The following is a 24899-nucleotide window of genomic DNA, read 5'->3' as shown; positions in this document are numbered from 1 at the left end:
CTGTGGACGGGGAACAGTCTCTATTCTGCTCTGTGTCAGTGTGTATCATGGACTCTGTGGACAGGGAACAGTCTCTATTCTGCTCTGTGTCAGTGTGTATCAGGGGCTTTGAGGACAGGTGTCAATCCATACCTGCCAAGTGACCCTATGTAGGGGGAACAGTCCCTATTCTGCTCTGTGTCAGTGTGTATCATGGTCTCTGTGGACGGGGAACAGTCTCTATTCTGCTCTGTGTCAGTGTGTATCATGGTCTCTGTGGACGGTGAACGGTCTCTATTCTGCTCTGTGTCAGTGTGTATCATGGTCTCTGTGGACAGGGAACAGTCTCTATTCTGCTCTGTGTCAGTGTGTATCAGGGGCTTTGAGGACAGGTGTCAATCCATACCTGCCAAGTGACCCTATGTAGGGGGGACAGTCTCTATTCTGCTCTGTGTCAGTGTGTATCATGGTCTCTGTGGACGGTGAACAGTCTCTATTCTGCTCTGTGTCAGTGTGTATCATGGTCTCTGTGGACAGGGAACAGTCTCTATTCTGCTCTGTGTCAGTGTGTATCAGGGGCTTTGAGGACAGGTCTCAATCCATACCTGCCAAGTGACCCTATGTAGGGGGGGGCAGTCTCTATTCTGCTCTGTGTCAGTGTGTATCATGGTCTCTGTGGACAGGGAACAGTCTCTATTCTGCTCTGTGTCAGTGTGTATCAGGGGTTTTGAGGACAGGTGTCAATCCATATCTGCCAAGTGACCCTATGTAGGGGGAACAGTCCCTATTCTGCTCTGTGTCAGTGTGTATCAGGGGTTTTGAGGACAGGTGTCAATCCATATCTGCCAAGTGACCCTATGTAGGAGGAACAGTCCCTATTCTGCTCTGTGTCAGTGTGTATCAGGGGTTTTGAGGACAGGTGTCAATCCATATCTGCCAAGTGACCCTATGTAGGGGGAACAGTCTCTATTCTGCTCTGTGTCAGTGTGTATCAGGGATCATTAGGATAGGTGTCAATCCATCTGCCAAGTGACCCTATGTAGGGGGAACAGTCCCTATTCTGCTCTGTGTCAGTGTGTATCAGGGATTTGACTATCTTTATTCAGATTCAAAAATTACAATTCCAGGAAAAATGTAACAAACATTTACAAGAACATGTTATGCACATCATAGAAACAACGTAAACCTCTTTAAAGCCAAAAACTTAAGACAAAAAATACGTACACACAATGTGTAAGGGTTTGAAAGAATATTCTGAATCCTTACATGTTTACTTTATCGTTTGTTTGATTTTTGTGAACCATATATAAACTACAAGCAGCGTGAAAACTATAAAAACTCAAGTGGCCATGCTGATCAAATTAAATAGTATGCTTTACACAGCGTATAAGGGTGATGTCACAGCACAACGGGAATGTAACAGGGGAAGAGGTGAAAGTCATCCTCCCCCTCCCACGACCCCGCCATATCTGCCAAGTGACCCTATGTAGGGGTAACAGTCTCTATTCTGCTCTGTGTCAGTGTGTATCATGGTCTCTGAGGAGGGGGAACAGTCTCTTTTCTGCTCTGTGTCAGTGTGTATCAGGGGCTTTGAAGACAGGTGTCAATGTTAGGTGATTTCTGCCCTTTATGGATTAAAAGCAGACTCTGCATCAACTGTGCAATTTTCCATGGGAGTTTTGCCATGGATCCCCCTCCGGCATGCCACAGTCCAGGTGTTAGTCCCCTTGAAACAACTTTTCCATCACTTTTGTGGCCAGAAAGAGTCCCTGTTGGTTTTAAAATTCGCCTGTGTTACAAAAACTGTTACAAAAACCTTATTGCACTGTGTACCTTTAAATGCTATTTTCGCCTTTCTGACTTATGTGCAGTCGTTGGTATGGTTCAGCACGAATCCTTTGTGTAAGCGTATAGGTGGCCGCCATTTCGGGACTTTGCACGTGTTCGCGGCCATCTTACGTACGAACAGCGGTGTTTGCCAGCAATCGTCTGGAACTAAAAACGGAAACGCACCCAGGCGAACACCGCTGAGACCTCCAGGATAGCATAACTTCGTGCTGGACCTACCGAACAGCCCACCGTTCGGTAGGACGATTACTCTCCGCATGGGGAGTACAGCGACCTCCAGGATAACTATGGATGACCATGGGTTCGTGGAGTTTTCCCGTACGAACGGAGACCGACCGCAAGGCCTAAACGTGTGGAACTATTTCCGGCCAGAAAGTCGGTGCGGTCGGTCAAAACTTTGAAAACCCCTAACTCCTGAACCGTTCATCCGAACGGGTTGGTTTTCGGATATGTTGCTCCCCTGAACAAGACCTGTACAGCGGTGTAGGATTTAAAGGGGTACCCCCTGGTTTCGGGGTACATCCAGAACTTGGTTGAAAATATGTACTGTATAATTGGGTTAACTGTTTATCTGAGGGGAGGAGATGTGTGGGAGGTACCCAATATGTGATTGGTGATTTTATGCCTCCCCCTGGGAGTATCCTGTTTACATGTAACCACAATAAAAAGCAGGCTGGTCAACCCAGTCCTCAGTTCTTACTTGACCCTCAAATCGCTGCTTTGACTCGTTTTGTGGGTAGAAAAGGTATCCTAGCTATGCTATAGCTAGTGGGATGATTCCACACTTACAGGACTCGTATGGAATACTATGGAACTCGGCTCTCCCCTCTTCAGCAACTAGGAATCCAGACAACTAAACGGTCCAGCTCTCAGCTAGCCTAAGGGTAACCGTAACATTTGGTGGCAGCGGTGGGATGATTCTGGATATCCTAGGAGAGGCACGGAACGGATGGAGAGCACCTACGCAAAATTGAAACGTACAACCCTGAAAGATTTATTGGAAAGCAGAGGAAGGCACGCCAGCAACCGGCCAAAGAGGGAACTGATCGCAGAATTGACAGAACTGGATCAAAGCTCCACAATGGCGGAAACCCAATCACGGATGATGATGCAAAGGCAAGAATTGTTCGGGGGAGGCTTCCCTTATACGGGCCAAACCCATCTATAGAACTGATACAACAATTGATGGTGGAGGCAGACGCGGATTTACAAAAGACCCGAGCCTACAACGTTGAAATGGCCAACGCACAACGCACTGCTGAAGCCCCACAAGTAATCTTTCCTGTTGAAACTGCTGGGAAGCCTAAAATACCCTTTGCGGCATTCCGATCCTTCCTGGAGAGCGAGACAGGAATTGATGAGTACTTGGCAGACTTCGAAAGGCAATGCGCCCTACACCAGATTCCCACCAGAGAGTGGCCCACGATCTTGTCTGGGAAGCTATCCGGGCGAGCCCTGGAAGCTTTTCGTACCTTGGGTGCTGAGGAAGTGACACAGTATGAACGAGTTAAAGAGACTCTGCTAAAAAGATACGCGGTGACTCCAGACACGTATCGCCGGCAGTTTCGGGGCACGAAAAAGAAGCCTAACGATACACATATGGAATGGGCGCACCGAATGCGGAGAGCGGTAAATCACTGGATGAGCGGAAGTAAAGCTGTGACTGGTGAGGAAATTTTACAATTATTCCTCTTAGAACATTTTTACGATGGCATGGAACAAAAAGGGAAGGAGTGGCTGCGAGACAGGCGACCTTCCACTCTAGAAGAAGCGGCCAAATTAGCTGATGAACATTATGATTCACGTCTTCACGAGTCCACAAACTACCGGGCTCCAGCACGGGTTGAGCCCAGAGAGGTTTACCGTGCACCTCCTCGTACGGAGTTCCGGGCCCCAGTACCCGCCGGACCCCCCAGACACTCAGGGTCATCCAATAACAATTTTGATCGTCCTAGGCCCACTTGCCACCGATGCAAGCAACCAGGACATTTCATGGCCAACTGCCCGCTTGGCACACACCAGACGCCCAGGAATTACAATTACCCCTCTGGGCCCTACCGTCCTGCCCGAGCCCTCTGTGTTAACCAGGAGACCCCTATGGAGGAATATTTGGGGCCGCTTCACGAGGCAGACCCGGTATATGCGGCTTCGGATAACCGACAGCACCATCGGCAGAAGGTATGGCTCGAAGGGCGATCTACAGAGGGGTTGAGAGACACAGGGGCTACCATAACACTGGTACAAAGTCATTTGGTGCCAGAACACAAGCGGTCAGGGCAGACCGTAGCCATTAGAGTGGCGGGAGGGGATGTGTACAAAGTCCCGACCGCTAAAGTACATCTTGATTGGGGAGCGGGGAAAGGAGCTGTGAACGTGGGTATAATGGACCATTTACCTGCTGAAGTACTACTGGGCAACGATTTGGGCCCCATGACTTCTGCCTATGCACCAGTATATAACAATGAAGCGAACCCAGTGACTACACGAGCACAAGCCCGGACGGACCGAGAACCCTCACCAGTGCGGGAGACCCAGGTAAGACCAACCCCGACTTCTCTTGACCTGTTAGACCCCATACCCTGGGACACCCCAGTTACCTTTGAGACCGAGTCTAGGACTGACCCGACCTTACAAAAATACCGGGAACGAGCAGAGACAGGGGGGAGCGGGGCAGATAACGAAACTTTTCTATGGGAAAAAGGGAAACTATACCGCTTGACCGAGAAAAAGGGACAACGTAGGCGACAGCTGGTAGTACCCCACAAATACCGTCGGGAAATCCTCAAAATAGGACACGACATCCCCTTGGCAGGTCACTTAGCTATAACACGTACGCTACACCGCATTACCCACACATTCTTTTGGCCAGGAGTACACGCTGACGTTAAGAATTACTGTAATACTTGCGATGTATGTCAACGAGTGGGAAGGCGAGGCGATCACCCTAAAGCGCATCTAGTCAATATGCCCATTGTAGAGGAACCCTTTAGCAGGGTTGCTATTGACCTAGTAGGACCACTGGCCACCCCTAGTCCCTCCGGTAAGCGCTACATCCTTACCGTAGTAGACTACGCTACCCGGTACCCCGAAGCAGTCGCCCTGTCCAACATCCAAGCGGATACGGTAGCGACTGCCCTGGTACAAGTGTTCTCCCGGGTAGGATTTCCAAAAGAAATTCTATCCGACCGGGGCACCCAATTCACAGCAGAATTGACCCAACAACTCTGGCAGGTGTGCAAAATTAAATCCCTCCTGAGTTCACCCTATCACCCCCAAACGAACGGACTTTGTGAGAGGTTTAACGGAACCCTCAAGCAAATGCTCAAAACGTTCACACAGGAGTACCGAGATTGGGAACGCTTTCTGCCGCATCTCCTATTTGCGTATCGGGAGGTGCCCCAGGAAACGACAGGGTTCTCTCCCTTTGAGTTGCTCTACGGACGAAAGGTACGGGGCCCCCTAAACCTGATCCGAGAACACTGGGAAGGAGAGACGGAAACGGACGGTGTCCCTATTGTGCCATACGTATTGGAACTCAGGGACCGCATGGAGCAGCTAGCCAAATCAGTGCAGGCTAACCTCCAGTCGGCCCAGAAAAGACAGAAGGTATGGTACGATAGGGGGGCCCGAAGGAGAATCTTCACCGTAGGACAAAAGGTGTTAGTACTTAAGCCGGTAAAGACCGACAAGTTACAAGCATCATGGCAGGGCCCATACCAGATCGTAGAAAAAAGGGGTGACACCACTTATGTTATAGCCAGTTGTCACGACAACAACCTCAGGAAGACATTCCATGTAAACATGCTCAAGGAATACTTGGAGCGACCCGAGAATGTGACCGCCGTATGTTGTCCTCCCCAGGAAGACCCCGACAGTCTACCCATTCCCGACTTACTGGAAAAGAGTCCACCCACAGGGGTAGTGACCCAGGTTCAGATAGGAGACCGACTTAGCCCCACTGAAAGGGAGCAGCTCAATACACTCCTCCAGGCCAAGCACCTCACGTTCTCCCAGAAACCAGGGTACACCACCTTAACTACCCACCAGGTCGATACCCCCGGACAAACACCCTTACGCCAACCCCCGTATCGCATCCCCGAGGCAGTTAGAGCCGGAATGAAGAAGGAGATAGATGAGATGCTCCAACTCAGGGTGATTGAGCCCTCCGATAGTCCCTGGGCCTCCCCGGTTGTCCTGGTACCCAAGAAAGATGGGACAACCCGGTTCTGTGTAGACTATAGGAGACTCAATGAAAAAACAGTAACAGACGCCTACCCTATGCCCAGGGTAGACGAGCTACTTGATCGCATAGCCAGGGGAAATTACCTGACCACTATCGACCTCTGTAAGGGTTACTGGCAGATTCCCCTGGCCCCGGAGGCTATCCCCAAGTCGGCCTTCGTCACCCCCTTCGGCCTATACCAGTTTAAGGTAATGCCGTTTGGGATGAAGAACGCCCCCGCTACATTCCAGCGCTTGGTGGATAGACTCCTGGATGGCTTCCAGGGTTTTGCCTGTGCATACCTGGACGACATAGCGATTCACAGTGAGTCCTGGGAGGACCACTTAGCTCACGTAGGAATGGTTCTGGATCAGATCCGGGCGGCTGGCCTGACTCTGAAACCAGAAAAATGTCACTTTGGGATGGCCGAGGTACAGTACCTGGGTCATCGGGTGGGGTGCGGAAAACAGCGACCAGAGCCGGCCAAGATAGAAGCTGTTGCCAACTGGCCCACCCCCATCACAAAAACCCAGGTTTTAGCCTTTCTGGGCACAGCAGGGTACTATAGACGATTTGTACCCGACTACAGCACACTTGCCAAACCCTTGACTGACTTGACCAAGAAAAACTTACCTCGACAGGTCCTGTGGTCTCCCCACTGTGAAACGGCTTTTCAGGCCCTCAAAAATGCTTTGGTTAATGCTCCTGTCTTGGCGGCCCCAGCCCTTAACAAACGTTTTATCGTCCATACAGACGCTTCCATGTTCGGGCTGGGAGCCGTCCTTAGCCAAGTAGGTGAAGATGGAGGGGAGCACCCAGTGGCCTACATCAGCCGGAAGCTCCTGCCCCGCGAAGTCAGCTATGCAGCGATTGAAAAGGAGTGTTTGGCCTTGGTGTGGGCATTAAAGAAATTGACTCCCTATTTATATGGACAAGAGTTCACTCTGGTCACCGACCATAACCCGTTGGTGTGGCTAAACCGGGTCTCTGGAGATAACGGCAGGTTATTACGTTGGAGCTTATCATTACAACCCTTCAATTTCACCATTTCCTACCGACCCGGGAAACAGAATGGCAATGCGGACGGGTTGTCCAGACAAACGGACCTCAGCCCAGCATAACCAGCGGTCTGGACAGCCTTAGTCTGCCCCGAAAAGGGGTCAGACGGTGTCTGCCAGAGTGTTCCACAAAAAGGGAGCACTGTTACAAAAACTGTTACAAAAACCTTATTGCACTGTGTACCTTTAAATGCTATTTTCGCCTTTCTGACTTATGTGCAGTCGTTGGTATGGTTCAGCACGAATCCTTTGTGTAAGCGTATAGGTGGCCGCCATTTCGGGACTTTGCACGTGTTCGCGGCCATCTTACGTACGAACAGCGGTGTTTGCCAGCAATCGTCTGGAACTAAAAACGGAAACGCACCCAGGCGAACACCGCTGAGACCTCCAGGATAGCATAACTTCGTGCTGGACCTACCGAACAGCCCACCGTTCGGTAGGACGATTACTCTCCGCATGGGGAGTACAGCGACCTCCAGGATAACTATGGATGACCATGGGTTCGTGGAGTTTTCCCGTACGAACGGAGACCGACCGCAAGGCCTAAACGTGTGGAACTATTTTCGGCCAGAAAGTCGGTGCGGTCGGTCAAAACTTTGAAAACCCCTAACTCCTGAACCGTTCATCCGAACGGGTTGGTTTTCGGATATGTTGCTCCCCTGAACAAGACCTGTACAGCGGTGTAGGATTTAAAGGGGTACCCCCTGGTTTCGGGGTACATCCAGAACTTGGTTGAAAATATGTACTGTATAATTGGGTTAACTGTTTATCTGAGGGGAGGAGATGTGTGGGAGGTACCCAATATGTGATTGGTGATTTTATGCCTCCCCCTGGGAGTATCCTGTTTACATGTAACCACAATAAAAAGCAGGCTGGTCAACCCAGTCCTCAGTTCTTACTTGACCCTCAAATCGCTGCTTTGACTCGTTTTGTGGGTAGAAAAGGTATCCTAGCTATGCTATAGCTAGTGGGATGATTCCACACTTACAGGACTCGTATGGAATACTATGGAACTCGGCTCTCCCCTCTTCAGCAACTAGGAATCCAGACAACTAAACGGTCCAGCTCTCAGCTAGCCTAAGGGTAACCGTAACAGCCTGCCCATTGAAGTCAGAAAATTTCGGGTTCGCGACAACACTAATTGTGTGTTGTGTCAGTGTATTCAGAGTGTGTGTTGTGTTAGTGTATGCAGTGTGTGTTGTGTTAGTGTATGCAGTGCGTGTTGTATCAGTGTATGCAGTGTGTGTTGTGTTAGTGTATGCAGTGTGTGTTGTGTCAGTGTATGCAGAGTGTGTGTTGTGTTAGTGTATGCAGTGTGTGTTGTGTTGGTGTATGCAGTGCGTGTTGTGTCAGTGTATGCAGTGTGTGTTGTGTTAGTGTATGCAGTGTGTGTTGTGTCAGTGTATGCAGAGTGTGTGTTGTGTTAGTGTATGCAGTGTGTCTTGTGTTAGTGTATGCAGTGTGTGTTGTGTCAGTGTATGCAGAGTGTGTGTTGTGTTAGTGTATGCAGTGTGTGTTGTGTTAGTGTATGCAGTGTGTGCTGTGTCAGTGTATGCAGAGTGTGTGTTGTTAGTGTATGCAGAGTGTGTGTTGTGTTAGTGTATGCAGTGTGTGTGTGTTGTGTCAGTGTATGCAGTGTGTGTTGTGTTAGTGTATGCAGTGTGTGTTGTGTCAGTGTATGCAGTGTGTGTTGTGTTAGTGTATGCAGTGTGTGTTGTGTCAGTGTATGCAGAGTGTGTGTTGTTAGTGTATGCAGTGTGTGTTGTGTTGGTGTATGCAGAGTGTGTGTTGTGTTGGTGTATGTAGTGTGTGTGTCGTGTCAGTGTATGTAGTGTGTGTGTGTAAATGTGCTATCTGGGGGGGGAGGGGGAGAAAGGGGCATTTTCACATAAATAAAAAAAATACAATTAATTTAATTAAATGTTATTGCCCCCTCCCTGCTTACCTGGTCCAGGGAGGGGGAGATTCCATCCCTGGTGGTCCGGTGGGGGGCCCCCCTGGCTCCCTGTTACGACAGAGGGGGCCCAGCACACGGCCTGTTCTCCTCTCTTCTCTCTTCCAATAACTCTCGCGAGACCCGCGGAGCGTTGCCATGGCAACCGGGTCTCGCGAGCGTTATTAGAAGAGAGAAGAGAGGAGAAGAGGCCGTGTGCTGGGCCCCCTCTGTGGTAACAGGGAGCCGGGGGCCCGCGGCTGCACACATAGATAGCGATATTCGCTATCTATGTGTGCAGAAAGGGAAAGTGAGGCCCAGGACTGCTAGAGCAGTCCGGGACCCCCAGTGCCGCCTGGCCCGTGACAACTGTCATGGTTGTCACCCCCTGATGGCGGCCCTGTATACAAATACACAACTGCATTCAAATGCAAACACTATACACAAATACACCCCTACATGTCTACACATATACTCCATATAAAAATATGCTTACATTCAAACTCAAACACTATTCACAAATATAACCCTGACAGGATGGGCAAATGGTAGATCCCCAGCTGTCTTATCATAGTCAGAGTTGTATGACAGATGGGGATCTACCTTGTAACCGCACTTCCACCAATGAATGATCATTATTTAATACCTTAAGGCTGCACAGGGGTACTTGTTGGAAGAGAACAGTGGATCCATGTATAGTCTGTCATCTATCAGCTTCGAGTTATGTTTGTTTCTGTAACAACAAAATGTGATGTTTAAGACACAGACCAGTAAATGGACGAAGGGAAAGGAAAAGCTAGTTAGCTATTGTGACTCTTATACAACAACAATGTCACATACGAGGGTATACCCTATTACTTTAAATATCACCAGCAGGGTATAAACCTAGGTAGACACTCCCCTAAGTGTCATGACCAATAGAATAAACCCAAAAATCAGGATGCACATCATAACTACTGAAAATATAATCAATACATTATTGCCATACATACAAGATAAAGAATATTACATTTCCACTTCACATCTGGGTTATTCACTAGGTTGCAAGCTTGTTTATTTATTTTTGTAACCCCCCGCTGAGATCACAGTTGTTTCTGTGGTCATTGACTACCCTGCCGTTTTAGTTTAGTTATCAGCAGATGGCGAGATTTGGGACATGGCTGGATATATATTCAGGATTCCATTTGAGTGTTCAGAGTTAGACCTGGCAGACCCCTGCTAAGCAGAGAGAGAGGCCTGGGATTGAGAACGGTCTGATTCTATACTAAGAGGAGTGCTGGAACATCCTGAAAGAACATTCCAGCAGGCAGCTATAACCAGCTCAAGATACTAAACTGAAACCCATGGAACAACGAAGTAAGGGGAGTGGGCCTTGACAGAGCCAGGAGTGGGCAAGTGCAGTCAGTTTGGGGGTGGGGTTAAGCTAATGGAGCTTGGGGGTGGGGTTAAGGGGGTTAAAATAGCGGCCATCTTAGAGAGTGGCCATTTTAATCAGAGCTTCACTTACCTGTTAATTGTCCCACCCACCCTCCCTGTTTTGAGTTGATATTCCCGTTTTGTCACAGCGGCGGGAACAGGGCGTGGTTAAGTTGGAAGTTATCGGGGAATTAGAACTGAACAGGCCAGGGCCGAGGCTGGAGTAGGCCAGACGGTGTCATGTGTTGGTAGGTTCTAGCTCTTCGGTGGCGACGAACCTGGGGGTATAGGGGTGTCTGGGTACACCCCTACAGTTATCATCATGATATGGGGCCTCGTTGGTAGGCCGGTCGTTTACAAGTTTATTGGTAATTTATGTTAATTATTGTTCATGTGGTAGGGTCATTGTCAGGGGTATTGTACGGGGGGATAGTAAATAATGTTAGTTTGACAATGACCCTAAATATGTTAATTTATGAATATTAATAAAGCTGTGGACGTTATACTCCAACAGTATTAAATGTGTCCGTGTATTATTTTAAGATCAAAGTATAGCACATGCCGAATAACGACAGTGCAAATGTCAAGTTGTAGCAGAGATTGCTGTGAACAGGGAGGAATTCTTAGCAGCATTTAAAGATGCAGGCACCCCCCTTCCTGAACTGATTTCATTGCAAATCGGGAAACTGCAATAATTACCACTGAAGGTTAACGCCTCCTCTAGTGGCTGTCTTCCAGCCACTAGAGGGACTACCGGAATCTAAATGGACCTTTGGCCCATTTTTCTGATGCTAGATGTCCTCACACTCTGCACGCGTCAGAATTTTCACTGTAGGAAAGCATTGAATAATGCTTTCCTATAGGGAAATCCTAATCCGAGCGCAGCCATTGCCATGCATGCGCATTAGGTCTCCCCCCCCCCCCCCCCGGTGTCAGGAGCGTGGTTGGAGCATGACCCAGCACAGAGGGACATCAGTGCTGGATTCAGGTAAGTGACTGAACGAGTTTTAACCACTTCAGCACCACGGGGGGGAGGGGGGGGAGGGTGCAAGGGAGTAGGGCACTGCAGGAGCCTAGAGTGCCAGGAAAACTCTTTGTTTTCATGGCAGTATAGAATCCCTTTAAGAAGTAGAAAAAATAACTAAGCCACACCAATTAAAAAGATTATATATACATCCAACCAACTAACACTGGGTGAAATTAATTAATTTATTAGAATAAATTCATTAACTAGTCTATATCACCAACAGACAACAAAAAATAATTAAAATATAACAGGTTTTTGCGCATTTCCATCTATACCCCTGTGGTCCTTTACCCCAGTTACCTCCTTGCGCTCTGCCGCACGTTCCTGAATCTCTGCTACTTGGGAGTTGGGGTACATAACAGCGGCAGTGCCTCCACCCAGTGTTGCATCCAGCCTCCACCCAGCGGGACATCCATATGGATTCTGGGTCCCGCTGAAATCATATTTAAGTGAGCAATGAAAACAGACTCAGAGCTAACTTAAATATAACTTTGTATTACACAGTTAATTACACTCAGATGGTGTAACTAAAATTAAATAGACAGACAGATTGATTTAACGGTATAATATTTTTATGGACAAAGGCAAATATTACAAGTTTTAGAATGCAAAGTTGTATTTTTTAAACTGTGTACTTTGTCTTTAAGATATTGCAAACTGACAAGGTGTTAGAAATGAAACATTGTTTTTCATACATGTTTCTTTAAGCAATAACCTCTTACGTACTTACGTACTTGCAAAGTCAGGGAATTTCCCATATCGTGTACACCCTTACATTTTAGTTATGGCCTTTCTTTGCCAAGTTAAGGGAGGTACTAAAATAAACATCTAAGAAATGAATATGTACCTTTTTAATGTTAGCAGACAGAGGAGAGATTTGGAGACAGAGATACAGCTCCATATTATAATGACAGAGATGTTGACATGTTCAAGGGGGTATGTTATTCTATTTTAACCCCTTAATGTTGTTACGGCGTTTTATGACATCCCCATTATCATGGGCTTTAAAGCCATTGCGGCAGCATAGAATGCCGTAACGGCTTAACCCCCCTGGAGCCTCCAGCTACTCACCTTCCCGGCGATCCGCTTCGGGAGGACTGCCTCACAGCCCAGGCAGCCCTCCTCCAGCAAATCAGGCCCCCAGGGGCCAGTGTTTGTGACTAAGTGGCTACTAAAAAAGACTGGACATAACCCACTTGCAATACCTTGTGTTGTGTACTTTTGCAAATGGTATGCCATCATGGGGGTAATTCTCATTCCTGGGCTACCATACGATCTCAAAGGTAACATTACTAATCTGGCAAATTTTTATGTGAAAAAAAAGAAAAATGGAAACTGCTATATTTGACCCTGTAACTTTCCAAAACACCGTAAAATCTGTTAATGGGGGGTACTGTTTTAGTCGTGAGACATTGCTGAATACAAATATGTGTATTTTATTGCAGTAAAAGAGAACAGTATCATGACATTTATAGCCAAAATGTCAGGCGGAACTACAATTTTTTTTTAAATCTTAATTTCTCACAGTTTTTCTTATTTTATTCATAATAAGTTATGTTTTATATATGAATATTTCATTAAAGCCCTATTTCTCCTGACAAAACGATATATAATAAGTGTGGGTGCATTTAATATGAAAGAGGTGAATTACGGTTGAACAGACATATAGCGCAAATTCCAGTTTTTGTTTACATTTTGTTTTGATCAGAACATGTACTATTGACTCCGTCCTGAAGGGGTTAATGATATTGCAAGCATATAGTTTAATCTTATAAACGCTGCTATAAATTATTGTAATGGATTTTATATGTCTATATTTGTATTTTTATTTAATAACATATCTAAAAAGACAAATCTTTTTGGCTTCCAAGACAATTCTTATTTTATATTGTATTCTCAATTATTTTTTTATTTTAAATAGAGGATCTCTTACTAAGTATATAATATTATGGTTAAGATGACTGTATGGTTAGCCCTGCTAAGTTCTATGCTTTAAGCTGTTATAGGGGTTGTGGCGGAACCAGCCCCGCCACTTGTGCCTGGAGAGGACTGCTTGCCAGCCTTTTGCCCTGCGACTATGGCCCTGGGATGTATTGCCCTTCTAGGAACTGATTTGGGCATGTTGTATTCTATTATGCTGCCACTGGCCCTTTAAGAATCATCTGGGGACATACTGTGGAGTTACTGGGTGGCCACCATTTCATGTATCAGAGGCACATGGTGAGAACAATAGATGAAGCACATGGTGAGAACAATGGATGGCAGCCATTTTAACTCAAAGACACTGTTGTGACTTTTCTACACGTTGCCATCTCGCCGGTATTTGGTGCACAAAGACATTGTGCAGTAGTTTTAAACTATACAACAGGGGACACATTATACAGTAATTATTTTTCATATAGCCTGTATATGTTCTGCGGAATCTGCATTAAACTGTATCTTCCAAACTATTGAACGGATCTGGGTGAATTTTGGATATGTGGTTCACCCAGATCCCCCGTTTCTGAGGATATATGGGGTTATTGCATGTTTTGGGGTCCCTGTGATATGTTTTATAAAACTGTATTTCTCTGTCTGTGATAATTATATTACCCATTGTGTTCAGTAATCATATCACAGGCAGAGGGGAGGATTTTGTGTGGGAGTGTCTGTGTGTATTGTACGGATTGATTGGTTGTTCTGTAAAACCCTGTGGGCAGTACTATGTTTGTGGATTGGGAATAAAAGAGGCTATATGTGCCAATACAGTCAGTTCTGTTTGACCTCAAAATGAAGTGTCTTCTCGTTATTGGGGGAATTGGATTGTATGCTGATTGCCAGGAGTGTAAGCTGATTTGTATGCTTTTACTGTTCAGCTGTATACAGCATTGCTTGAGAGCATTCGTATGCTTCTCCAGTTCGGTGGTTGTGGTGTCTGCTGTAGTGCTTGGAGTCCTCAGGAAGCGCTAGGAGCATCCTTCAATGGAGGTACCCAGTCGGGGTGCCCGTCGATCCGTTACAGTGGTAAATAGGGGAACCGACTGTGGTTACAATATTAGATATATTTGATTTGGTAAGAGGAAGAAATGCATACATTTAAGAATTTATCAATTTGAAAATATTATATATTATACTATAACCGGCTATATTGTGAATTATTGTGAATTTATACTGTAACCGGCTGTATTGTGAAATATTGTGAGTTTATACTGTAACCGGCTGTATTGTGAATTATTGTGAGTTTATACTGTAACAGGCTGTATTGTGAATTATTGTGAGTTTATACTATAACCGGCTGTATTGTGAATTATTGGGAATTTATACTATAACCGAATATATTTTGAATTATTGTGAGATTATACTGTAACCGTCTGTATTGTGAATTGTGGCGAAACCAACCTCGCCATTATGAACTGGAGAAGCCTGGTTGCCTGCCTGCTGCCTTTGGACTATGGCCCTGGGAGATTGGGCCCTTTAAAAAACGTATTCGGCCCTAACAGAGTGCACCGTGCAGGGGTGGGGGCGGGGGGAGGACAGTAGGTCCCCCCTCAGTGTGTATCAGGGTCCCTGAGGACAGGTGTCAATCCATATCTGCAAAGTGACCCTATGTAGGGGGAACAGTCCCTATTCTGCTCTGTGTCAGTGTGTATCAGGGGTTTTGAGGACAGGTGTCAATCCATATCTGCCAAGTGACCCTATGTAGGAGGAACAGTCCCTATTCTGCTCTGTGTCAGTGTGTATCAGGGGTTTTGAGGATAGGTGTCACTCCATATCTGCCAAGTGACCCTATGTAGGGGGAACAGTCCCTATTCTGCTCTGTGTCAGTGTGCATCAGGGATCCTTAGGATAGGTGTCAATCCATATCTGCCAAGTGACCCTATGTAGGGGGAACAGTCCCTATTCTGCTCTGTGTCAGTGTCTAGGGGGAGTATCTGCAGTAATACAGAGTGTCTGGAGGGAGTATCTGCAGTAACACAGGGTGTCTGGAGGGAGTATCTGCAGTAACACAGGGTGTCTGGAGGGAGTATCTGCAGTAACACAGGGTGTCTGTAGGGAGTATCTGCAGTAACACAGGGTGTCTGGAGGGAGTATCTGCAGTAACACAGGGTGTCTGGAGGGAGTATCTGCAGTAACACAGGGTGTCTGGAGGGAGTATCTGTAGTAATACAGAGTGTCTGGAGGGAGTATCTGCAGTAACACAGGGTGTCTGGAGGGAGTATCTGCAGTAACACAGGGGGTCTGGAGGGAGTATCTGCAGTAACACAGAGTGTCTGAGGGGAGTATCTGCAGTATTACAGAGTGTCTGGGGGGAGTATCTGCTTGTAACATTTATATGCACTGAAAAAAAAAGTAATAATAATAAATTGAAAAAATAAAATAAAATGGTTGCAGCTTCTGAATGAATCTAAAATGGATGCTGTCCAGTAGGTGGGAGCGTCTGCTATGGAGGGTGTGCTGTTGATTGGCTGGAATGTGTCTGCTGACTGTGAGGTACAGGGTCAAAGTTTACTCAATCATAAAGAATAGGCGGCGGACCGAACACCGCATGTGTTCGCCTGCGGTGGCGGACGTGAACATGCTATGTTCGCCAGGAAATATTCGCCAGCGAACCGTTCGGGACATCACTATTCGTGTTTCTCTTGTTCGGGAGTTGGTGAATTCATGCAGTTTGCCGTTCGGGAGATTGGTGCTTACAGTAGTTGCTGGTCTATCTGGAAGGCGATTATCGCCTAAACGTTTTTTAACCTCTGGTGAGCAAAACGGTCCGTTACACCGGTGTAGAAAAACTACAGCCTTTTATTGTGATATCTGTTACATCTAAGACAGCTAGCTAGCAGGTATCTGCATGGGCAAAAAAATCGTGTTTGTTTTGGAAAATCGGGTAAGTAAAGAAATTTGGAACTTCGGCGGTTCGGGACTTCGGTAATTCGCGACATCTGTAGGGCTTCCTAACCCTACTCCTACCCAACCCCTAACCCTAACCCCACAGCTAACCCTACCCGTAACCCTACCTCTACCCCTACACCTAACCCTAACTCTAACCACCACATCTATAGGGCTACCAGTGCCAGGAATTAGCATATTGGTCAAAATTCATGTGATCATTTACGTAATTCGGCAATACAGTTCGGTTTGGCAGTTCCGAAATTTGGACTTCGGCAATCCGGCACTTTGGACATTTGGAAGCATCCAAATGTCCGAATTCACATTCGGAACGAAACTAATTGCATATGTCTACTAGCTAGATTAAACATGGAATGTTTTCTTGATATGAGAAGCTGTGGGGTAGGTCCAGCAGAGACAGGATAAGAGACCCCATTCCCCCATTAGATGAAAGCCAATTCGCACTTACCTTTCTCTGTCCTCATGGTAGTACATAAGACCTCTTGCTTTTAACTCTTCCTCCTTTAGATTTCTAAAATGGTAGCAGCGACCAGACGACGGGCTGTAGTAAGAAAGCCCAGTATGCCTCTCTAGATGAAAAGAGAAGATGTTTATAGATGAATCCGCTAACAATGCTGCTTTGGAAATAAAACTATTTGCTGCAATACGTGTAAAAAGGTGGAGACATATTTTTTTTTACCTTTTTAAAGCTTATTTAAAAAAAAAAAATTAACGTTAACCCCTAGTTAGTCTAACACCAAATTCCCCAATTCCCCACTAACTTCCACCCATCCCAGCTAGCTAAATATATAATTTTTAAATATTTAAAATAATTAATAAAATAAATTTAACCCCTGAGGGTTAAAAAAATAATAATAATTAACCCTCAGGGGTTAAAAAAAAAATCAGATGACATTAAAATGTATACCCTGCCAATTGATCACTGTAGTCAGTGATCAATTGGCAGGGAAAGGGTTAATTTGATTAAAACAGGGGAAAGGGGTGGGGGGGTGGGATTTAACTTTATTTTAATTTTTTTTACACAGGGAAGCAGATCAGCACTGATCTGTCTCCCTGCACTTCACACAGAACCCGGAAGTGCAGGGAGGCGGAAGGTGAGTATTTGGAGCACATGTGCTCGCTCTGACAGAGCGAGCACCGGTGCTGGGGCAGCCCGATCGGGTGCTCCCTGTCTGCCTCTAATACAGAGGCAGACCGGAGCACCGGCGATCTGGGGTTAACTTTAGTAAATGACGGAAATTTTCTGTCAACGGTCCTTAACTGAAGGACAAGGTTGACGGAAAAATTCCGTCACCGATCGGGAAGGGGTTAAAGCCCGGATATTGCATTGTTTGTTTTGCATGTTCTTTACATAAAAACTTAACATCATGACAATAGCAAAGGGAAATTAAACAATGGGTCCCATTGTCTTCCTTTTACCTTGTGGCAAGGTGCTGGTTGAAACGCTGATAGTTCGATGGGATGTTTCATCTCTCTTGAATGGATCGTTGAGAGTCTGTGATGACATGTCCCTCTTTATGAGTGGTGGGTACTTCGATATAAATTGTTCCTGCCAGGAGATGCACAGTTATCAGGGTTTATAGTGTCCATGCATTGCTATTGTGTCATCCAAGTGACTTCTTAAAGGAACACTCCACACCCCTAAAGCACTTTATCTCTCTGAAATGTTGTATGTGTGAAGGGTGTGTCCTATTTTCTATTTTACAAAAAGTGCAGATTTCAATAGTAAGTGTATCATTTAAACTGTTAAACTGCTTCCCCTCCCCGTACCCGGATTCCTCTCCTGCAACTGTCATCATTTAAACAAAACAAACAAAAAATAAATTCAGTGAAAATTTTTCTAGCAACCTACTTTTCTACCCTACCCTTACCTTTTGTGTCACTATACCCCACTCCCTCTAGCATGTAAACTGAGCAGGGCCCTCAATCCCTCTGTTACTGTGTCACTATACCCCACTCCCTCTAACATGTAAACTCACTGAGCAGGCCCTCAATCCCTCTGTTACTGTGTCACTATACCTCACTCCCTCTAGCATGTAAACTCACTGAGCAGGGCCCTCAATCCCTCTGTTACTGTGTCACTATACCCCACTCCCTCTAACATGTAAACTCACTGAGCAGGCCCTCAATCCCTCTGTTACTGTGTCACTATACCTCACTCCCTCTAGCATGTAAACTCACTGAGCAGGGCCCTCAATCCCTCTGTTACTGTGTCACTATACCCCACTCCCTCTAACATGTAAACTCACTGAGCAGGGCCCTCAATCCCTCTGTTACTGTGTCACTATACCCCACTCTCTCTAACATGTAAACTCACTGAGCAGGGCCCTCAATCCTTCTGTTACTGTGTCACTATACCCCACTCCCTCTAATATGTAAACTCACTGAGCAGGCCCTCAATCCCTCTGTTACTGTGTCACTATACCCCACTCTCTCTAACATGTAAACTCACTGAGCAGGGCCTCAATCCCTCTGTTACTGTGTCACTATACCCCACTCCCTCTAGCATGTAAACTGAGCAGGGCCTCAAACCTTCTGTTACTGTGTCACTATACCCCACTCCTTCTAACATGTAAGCTCACTGAGCAGGCCCTCAATCCCTCTGTTACTGTGTCACTATACCCCACTCCCTCTAGCATGTAAACTCACTGAGCAGGGCCTCAATCCTTCTGTTACTGTGTCACTATACCCCCCTCCTTCTAATATGTAAACTCACTGAGCAGGCCCTCAATCCCTCTGTTACTGTGTCACTATACCCCACTCCCTTTAACATGTAAACTCACTGAGCAGGGCCTCAATCCCTCTGTTATTGTGTCACTATACCCCACTCCCTCTAGCATGTAAACTCACTGAGCAGGGCCTCAATCCCTCTGTTACTGTGTCACTATACCCCACTCCCTCTAACATGTAAACTCACTGAGCAGGGATCTCAATACCTCTGTTACTGTGTCACTATACCCCACTCCCTCTAGAATGTAAACTCACTGAGCAGGCCCTCAATCCCTCTGTTACTGTGTCACTATACCCCACTCCCTCTAACATGTAAACTCAGGGAGCAGGGCCGTCAATCCCTCTGTTACTGTGTCACTTTGCCCCACTCCCTCTAACATGTAAACTCACTGAGCAGGGCCTCAATCCCTCTGTTACTGTGTCACTATACCCCACTCCCTCTAACATGTAAACTCACTGAGCAGGGCCCTAAATCCCTCTGTTACTGTGTCACTATACCCCACTCCCTCTAACATGTAAACTCACTGAGCAGGGACCTCAATCCCTCTGTTACCGTGTCACTATACCCCACTCCCTCTAACATGTAAACTCACTGAGCAGGCCCTCAATCCCTCTGTTACTTTGTCACTATACCCCACTCCCTTTAACATGTAAACACACTGAGCAGGCCCTCAATCCCTCTGTTACTGTGTCACTATACCCCACTCCCTCTAACATGTAAACTCACTGAGCAGGGCCCTCAATCCCTCTGTTACTGTCACTATACCCCACTCCCTCTAACATGTAAACTCACTGAGCAGGGCCCTCAATCCCTCTGTTACTGTGACTATACCCCACTCCCTCTAGCATGTAAACTCACTGAGCAGGGCTTCAATCCCTCTGTTACTGTGTCACTATACCCCACTCCCTCTAGCATGTAAACTCACTGAGCAGGGCTTCAATCCCTCTGTTACTGTGTCACTATACCCCACTCCCTCTAACATGTAAACTCACTTAGCAGGCCCTCAATCCCTCTGTTACTTTGTCACTATACCCCACTCCCTCCGACATGTAAACTCACTGAGCAGGCCCTCAATCCCTCTGGTACTGTGTCACTATACCCCACTCCCTCTAACATGTAAACTCACTGAGCAGGGCCCTCAATCCCTCTGTTACTGTCACTATACCCCACTCCCTCTAGCATGTAAACTCACTGAGCAGGGCTTCAATCCCTCTGTTACTGTGTCACTATACCCCACTCCATCTAGCATGTAAACTCATTGAGCTTCAATCCCTCTGTTACTGTGTCACTATACCCCACTCCCTCTAACATGTAAACTCACTGAGCAGGCCCTCAATCCCTCTGTTACTGTGTCACTATACCCCACTCCCTCTAACATGTAAACTCACTGAGCAGGCCCTCAATCCCTCTGTTACTGTGTCACTATACCCCACTCCCTCTAACATGTAAACTCACTGAGCAGGGCCCTCAATCCCTCTGTTACTGTGTCACTATACCACACTCCCTCTAACATGTAAACTCACTGAGCAGGGCCTCAATCCCTCTGTTACTGTGTCACTATACCGCACTCCCTCTAACATGTAAACTCACTGAGCAGGCCCTCAATCCCTCTGTTACTGTGTCACTATACCCCACTCCCTCTAACATGTAAACTCACTGAGCAGGCCCTCAATCCCTCTGTTACTGTGTCACTATACCGCACTCCCTCTAACATGTAAACTCACTGAGCAGGGCCCTCAATCCTCTGTTACTGTGTCACTATACCCCACTCCCTCTAACATGTAAACTCACTGAGCAGGGCCCTCAATCCCTCTGTTACTGTGTCACTATACCCCACTCCCTCTAACATGTAAACTCACTGAGCAGGGCCCTCAATCCCTCTGTTACTGTCACTATACCCCACTCCCTCTAACATGTAAACTCACTGAGCAGGGCCCTCAATCCCTCTGTTACTGTCACTATACCCCACTCCCTCTAGCATGTAAACTCACTGAGCAGGGCTTCAATCCCTCTGTTACTGTGTCACTATACCCCACTCCCTCTAGCATGTAAACTCATTGAGCTTCAATCCCTCTGTTACTGTGTCACTATACCCCACTCCCTCTAACATGTAAACTCACTGAGCAGGCCCTCAATCCCTCTGTTACTGTGTCACTATACCCCACTCCCTCTAACATGTAAACTCACTGAGCAGGGCCTCAATCCCTCTGTTACTGTGTCACTATACCGCACTCCCTCTAACATGTAAACTCACTGAGCAGGCCCTCAATCCCTCTGTTACTGTGTCACTATACCCCACTCCCTCTAACATGTAAACTCACTGAGCAGGCCCTCAATCCCTCTGTTACTGTGTCACTATACCGCACTCCCTCTAACATGTAAACTCACTGAGCAGGGCCCTCAATCCTCTGTTACTGTGTCACTATACCCCACTCCCTCTAACATGTAAACTCACTGAGCAGGGCCCTCAATCCCTCTGTTACTGTCACTATACTCCACTCCCTCTAACATGTAAACTCACTGAGCAGGGCCCTCAATCCCTCTGTTACTGTGTCACTATACCCCACTCCCTCTAACATGTAAACTCACTGAGCAGGGCCCTCAATCCCTCTGTTACTGTGTCACTATACCCCACTCCCTCTAACATGTAAACTCACTGAGCAGGGCCCTCAATCCCTCTGTTACTGTGTCACTATACCCCACTCCCTCTAACATGTAAACTCACTGAGCAGGGCCCTCAATCCCTCTGTTACTGTGTCACTATACCCCACTCCCTCTAACATGTAAACTCACTGAGCAGGCCCTCAATCCCTCTGTTACTGTGTCACTATACCCCACTCCCTCTAACATGTAAACTCACTGAGCAGGCCCCCAATCCCTCTGTTACTGTGTCACTATACCGCACTCCCTCTAACATGTAACCTCACTGAGCAGGGCCCTCAATCCCTCTGTTACTGTGTCACTATACCCCACTCCCTCTAACATGTAAACTCACTGCGCAGGCCCTCAATCCTTCAGAACAGTGTGCACAACATGTTAGGCTTGAAGATCTTTTGTGATAATGTGTATTGTTTGTATTGCGACAAATTCTTCTTTTTGCAAACATTTTGGCAATGCACACTTTGTTAATGATAATGTATGAAATGCATTAAAATGTAATAGTTTATTTCAACTTGTATCATAAAAACACTGCAATTCAGTGCTATAATATGCTTTAAAAAAAAACCGACATTTTGTATAGAACAAGGGGAAGCTCTCTAGCAGTTTTGCAATGCATACATTACCCACAGCCTCCATTTAGGTTCAAAAGATTTTTCAAAAATCTGCAAATACGTTATTATTATGTAAGTGAACCGAAGGGGTGATTGGTTGAATGTCGTATTATTTGTTTTTAGTAATAAACATCAAATCAAAGGTTGGCAAAAAGTTAGAACCCCAGCTGTTGCATAACTACAATACCCATGATCCTTTAGCACACATGAGGCTGGCAAAGCACCATGGTATAAATAATCACGTATCATCTGCCAAATATTGATAAAAACTGATTTGCTGCTGCTGTCTGACTAATATTGGGAAAGAATACATGTGATGTAAATGTCATATTAAAGCAGAGCAAACATCAGTAAACAGTGAGGATTGTCAGGACATCAAAGTGTATTCAAAAGGGATTTCAGATTTAAGGCCAAAGTTAGGGACATAGAAGCATGTTTGACTTTGAGAATTTTTCGACTTTGGCTTCTCTGACCCTAAATTTGAATTCCGCTTTGAATTCTGTACAATTCTAACTGTATTAAATAACCCTGTCCGAGTTGTAGTTGCAATTCGACTTTGTGAATATTTGAATGGGCAAGGTCATATGGAGATTCATCGGGTTTCAAAGAAACAACCTAACTGCAGGCAAAAATAATGCAAATTCTGTACAATTTGCTTTTTGGTAATAATCACATGGTTAAAACAAGCAAATTGTGAAAACTAAGTTACATTTGGCTGCCGTTCGCTTGCCAATTAGCATTTAGTAAACAGGCCCCATATGACAAAGCTGATAGTTTTAGGGACAGACATGAGGTACAAACTATGGGCCTAGAGGTTGGTTAGACACAGCTGGTAGTTGTAGGGACAGACGTTAGGTACAAACTATGGTCCTAGAGGTTGGTTAGACACAGCTGGTAGTTGTAGGGACAGACATGAGGTACAAACTATGGGCTTAGAGTTTGGTTAGACACAGCTGGTAGTTGTAGGGACAGATATTAGGCACAAACTATGGACCTAGAGTTTGGTTAGACACAGCTGGTAGTTGTAGGGACAGATATTAGGTACAAACTATGGGCCTAGAGGTTGCTTAGACACAGCTGGTAGTTGTAGGGACAGACATGGGGTACAAACTATGGGCCTAGAGGTTGGTTAGACACAGCTGGTAGTTGTAGGGACAAACGTTAGGTACAAACTATGGGCCTAGAGGTTGGTTAGACACAGCTGGTAGTTGTAGGGACAGACATGGGGTACAAACTATGGGCCTAGAGGTTGGTTAGACACAGCTGGTAGTTGTAGGGACAGACGTTAGGTACAAATTATGGGCCTAGAGGTTGGCTGGACACAGCTGGTAGTTGTAAAAATGGACATTAGTAGCGAAAGTTATGGTCAAAGTAGGCAAAATGGAAAATTTGCAAAGCGAGCTATGCTTTCATTTTGACTACTTTGGGCTTGAATGTAAAATTCACATGAATTCACTTTTAATTCCAGACAATTCTAAGTTTAGTAAATTACCCTGATAATGTTAATTTCTAAAAAAGGAAAAGATCCACCCAACTCCCATAAAATTACAGGAGAATTCTAACATAGGACACCTCTCCTAGTTTGTATTCCAGTGGGACTTCCTAAACCCTCAGTTACTCCTTCTCGCTACCTCCCTGGAACATTGATAGATGTCATATAGCAGATTGTCTATGTTTTGTACATAACAAATTACTGCTCCTATGTTTGTTATTGCTATCTGTTTACTCGACCTATTTACTTGTTTTCGGTCATCTGCTATTTTACATCAAATCTTATATAAACAGTAACATGTAAACATTTGAATAATTGTTTTAGATGTATTAATGGAACTCATTAAACTAATTATTATATTCCACATATTTTTAAAATCTATCATTTTAGTCACACTAGAGCCACAGGCGAACTTGACGTCTCCCATTATAAAGGTAATCGAGGTCTGAGATGGCAAAACATCCCATGAATATACTGCAGGTGATTGCAGCCTGTATCCCACAGCCATCAAGCATCCTGTGACCAATCCATCACGGCATTGTATGAATTGGAATGAAATACATCTATATTCACCTGCCTGCGGAGTTTGTCCAGGTGTGTGAAATCCTTTAACTTGGGCTTTAGAAGGAGTGCAGGGTTTCTGAAGGCAGTTGTATAAGTGCTCACAGATGGTGTATAATTATGTGGTAGGATAGTCTTCATGTTAAGTGCAGATCTTACTGGGAGCTTGGCAGAATGGTATTATAACCGCGTGCTGTGGCATTAGGCAGAGGCCCCGGTGTTTCTCCATGCAGCTCCTTTAGTGGTGTTCTAAACTGGAACTCTGCATCATGTGTGATGTCACTGTGATGGAATAGAATGGAACCAATAATAAAACAAGCCGGTGATTTACGGTAACAGCTTTACATGATTCACATTATAAATATTGGTAAAAATAAACCTCCAAACATTACTGAAAAGGGAGGCTGTGATAGGAGAATGCTTCCGACTTGCATACAAGTTTTCTTTTGTATTGACTGACATTAGTCACTACACTA

General features: G+C 45.8%; 1 protein-coding gene across 1 annotated transcript in view; it reads right to left on the bottom strand.

Annotated features, from left to right (window-relative positions):
• LOC134612360 (uncharacterized) overlaps positions 1–24672 on the bottom strand; it is a 38561-nt gene extending 13889 nt beyond the window's left edge. The window contains exons 1-4 of the mRNA XM_063456695.1: positions 24436–24672; positions 17787–17916; positions 16816–16936; positions 9687–9773 (exon numbers count right to left, since the gene is read on the bottom strand). Of these exons, the coding sequence (XP_063312765.1) occupies positions 9687–9773; positions 16816–16936; positions 17787–17916; positions 24436–24564 (467 nt within the window). The 5' untranslated portion in view covers positions 24565–24672. The remainder of the gene's footprint in view (positions 1–9686; positions 9774–16815; positions 16937–17786; positions 17917–24435) is intronic.
• Positions 24673–24899: the final 227 nt, after the last annotated feature.

Source organism: Pelobates fuscus, chromosome 5 (genome assembly GCF_036172605.1).
Source record: "Pelobates fuscus isolate aPelFus1 chromosome 5, aPelFus1.pri, whole genome shotgun sequence".
NCBI lineage: Eukaryota > Metazoa > Chordata > Amphibia > Anura > Pelobatidae > Pelobates > Pelobates fuscus.
This window is presented reverse-complemented; position numbering and strand designations above follow the sequence as displayed.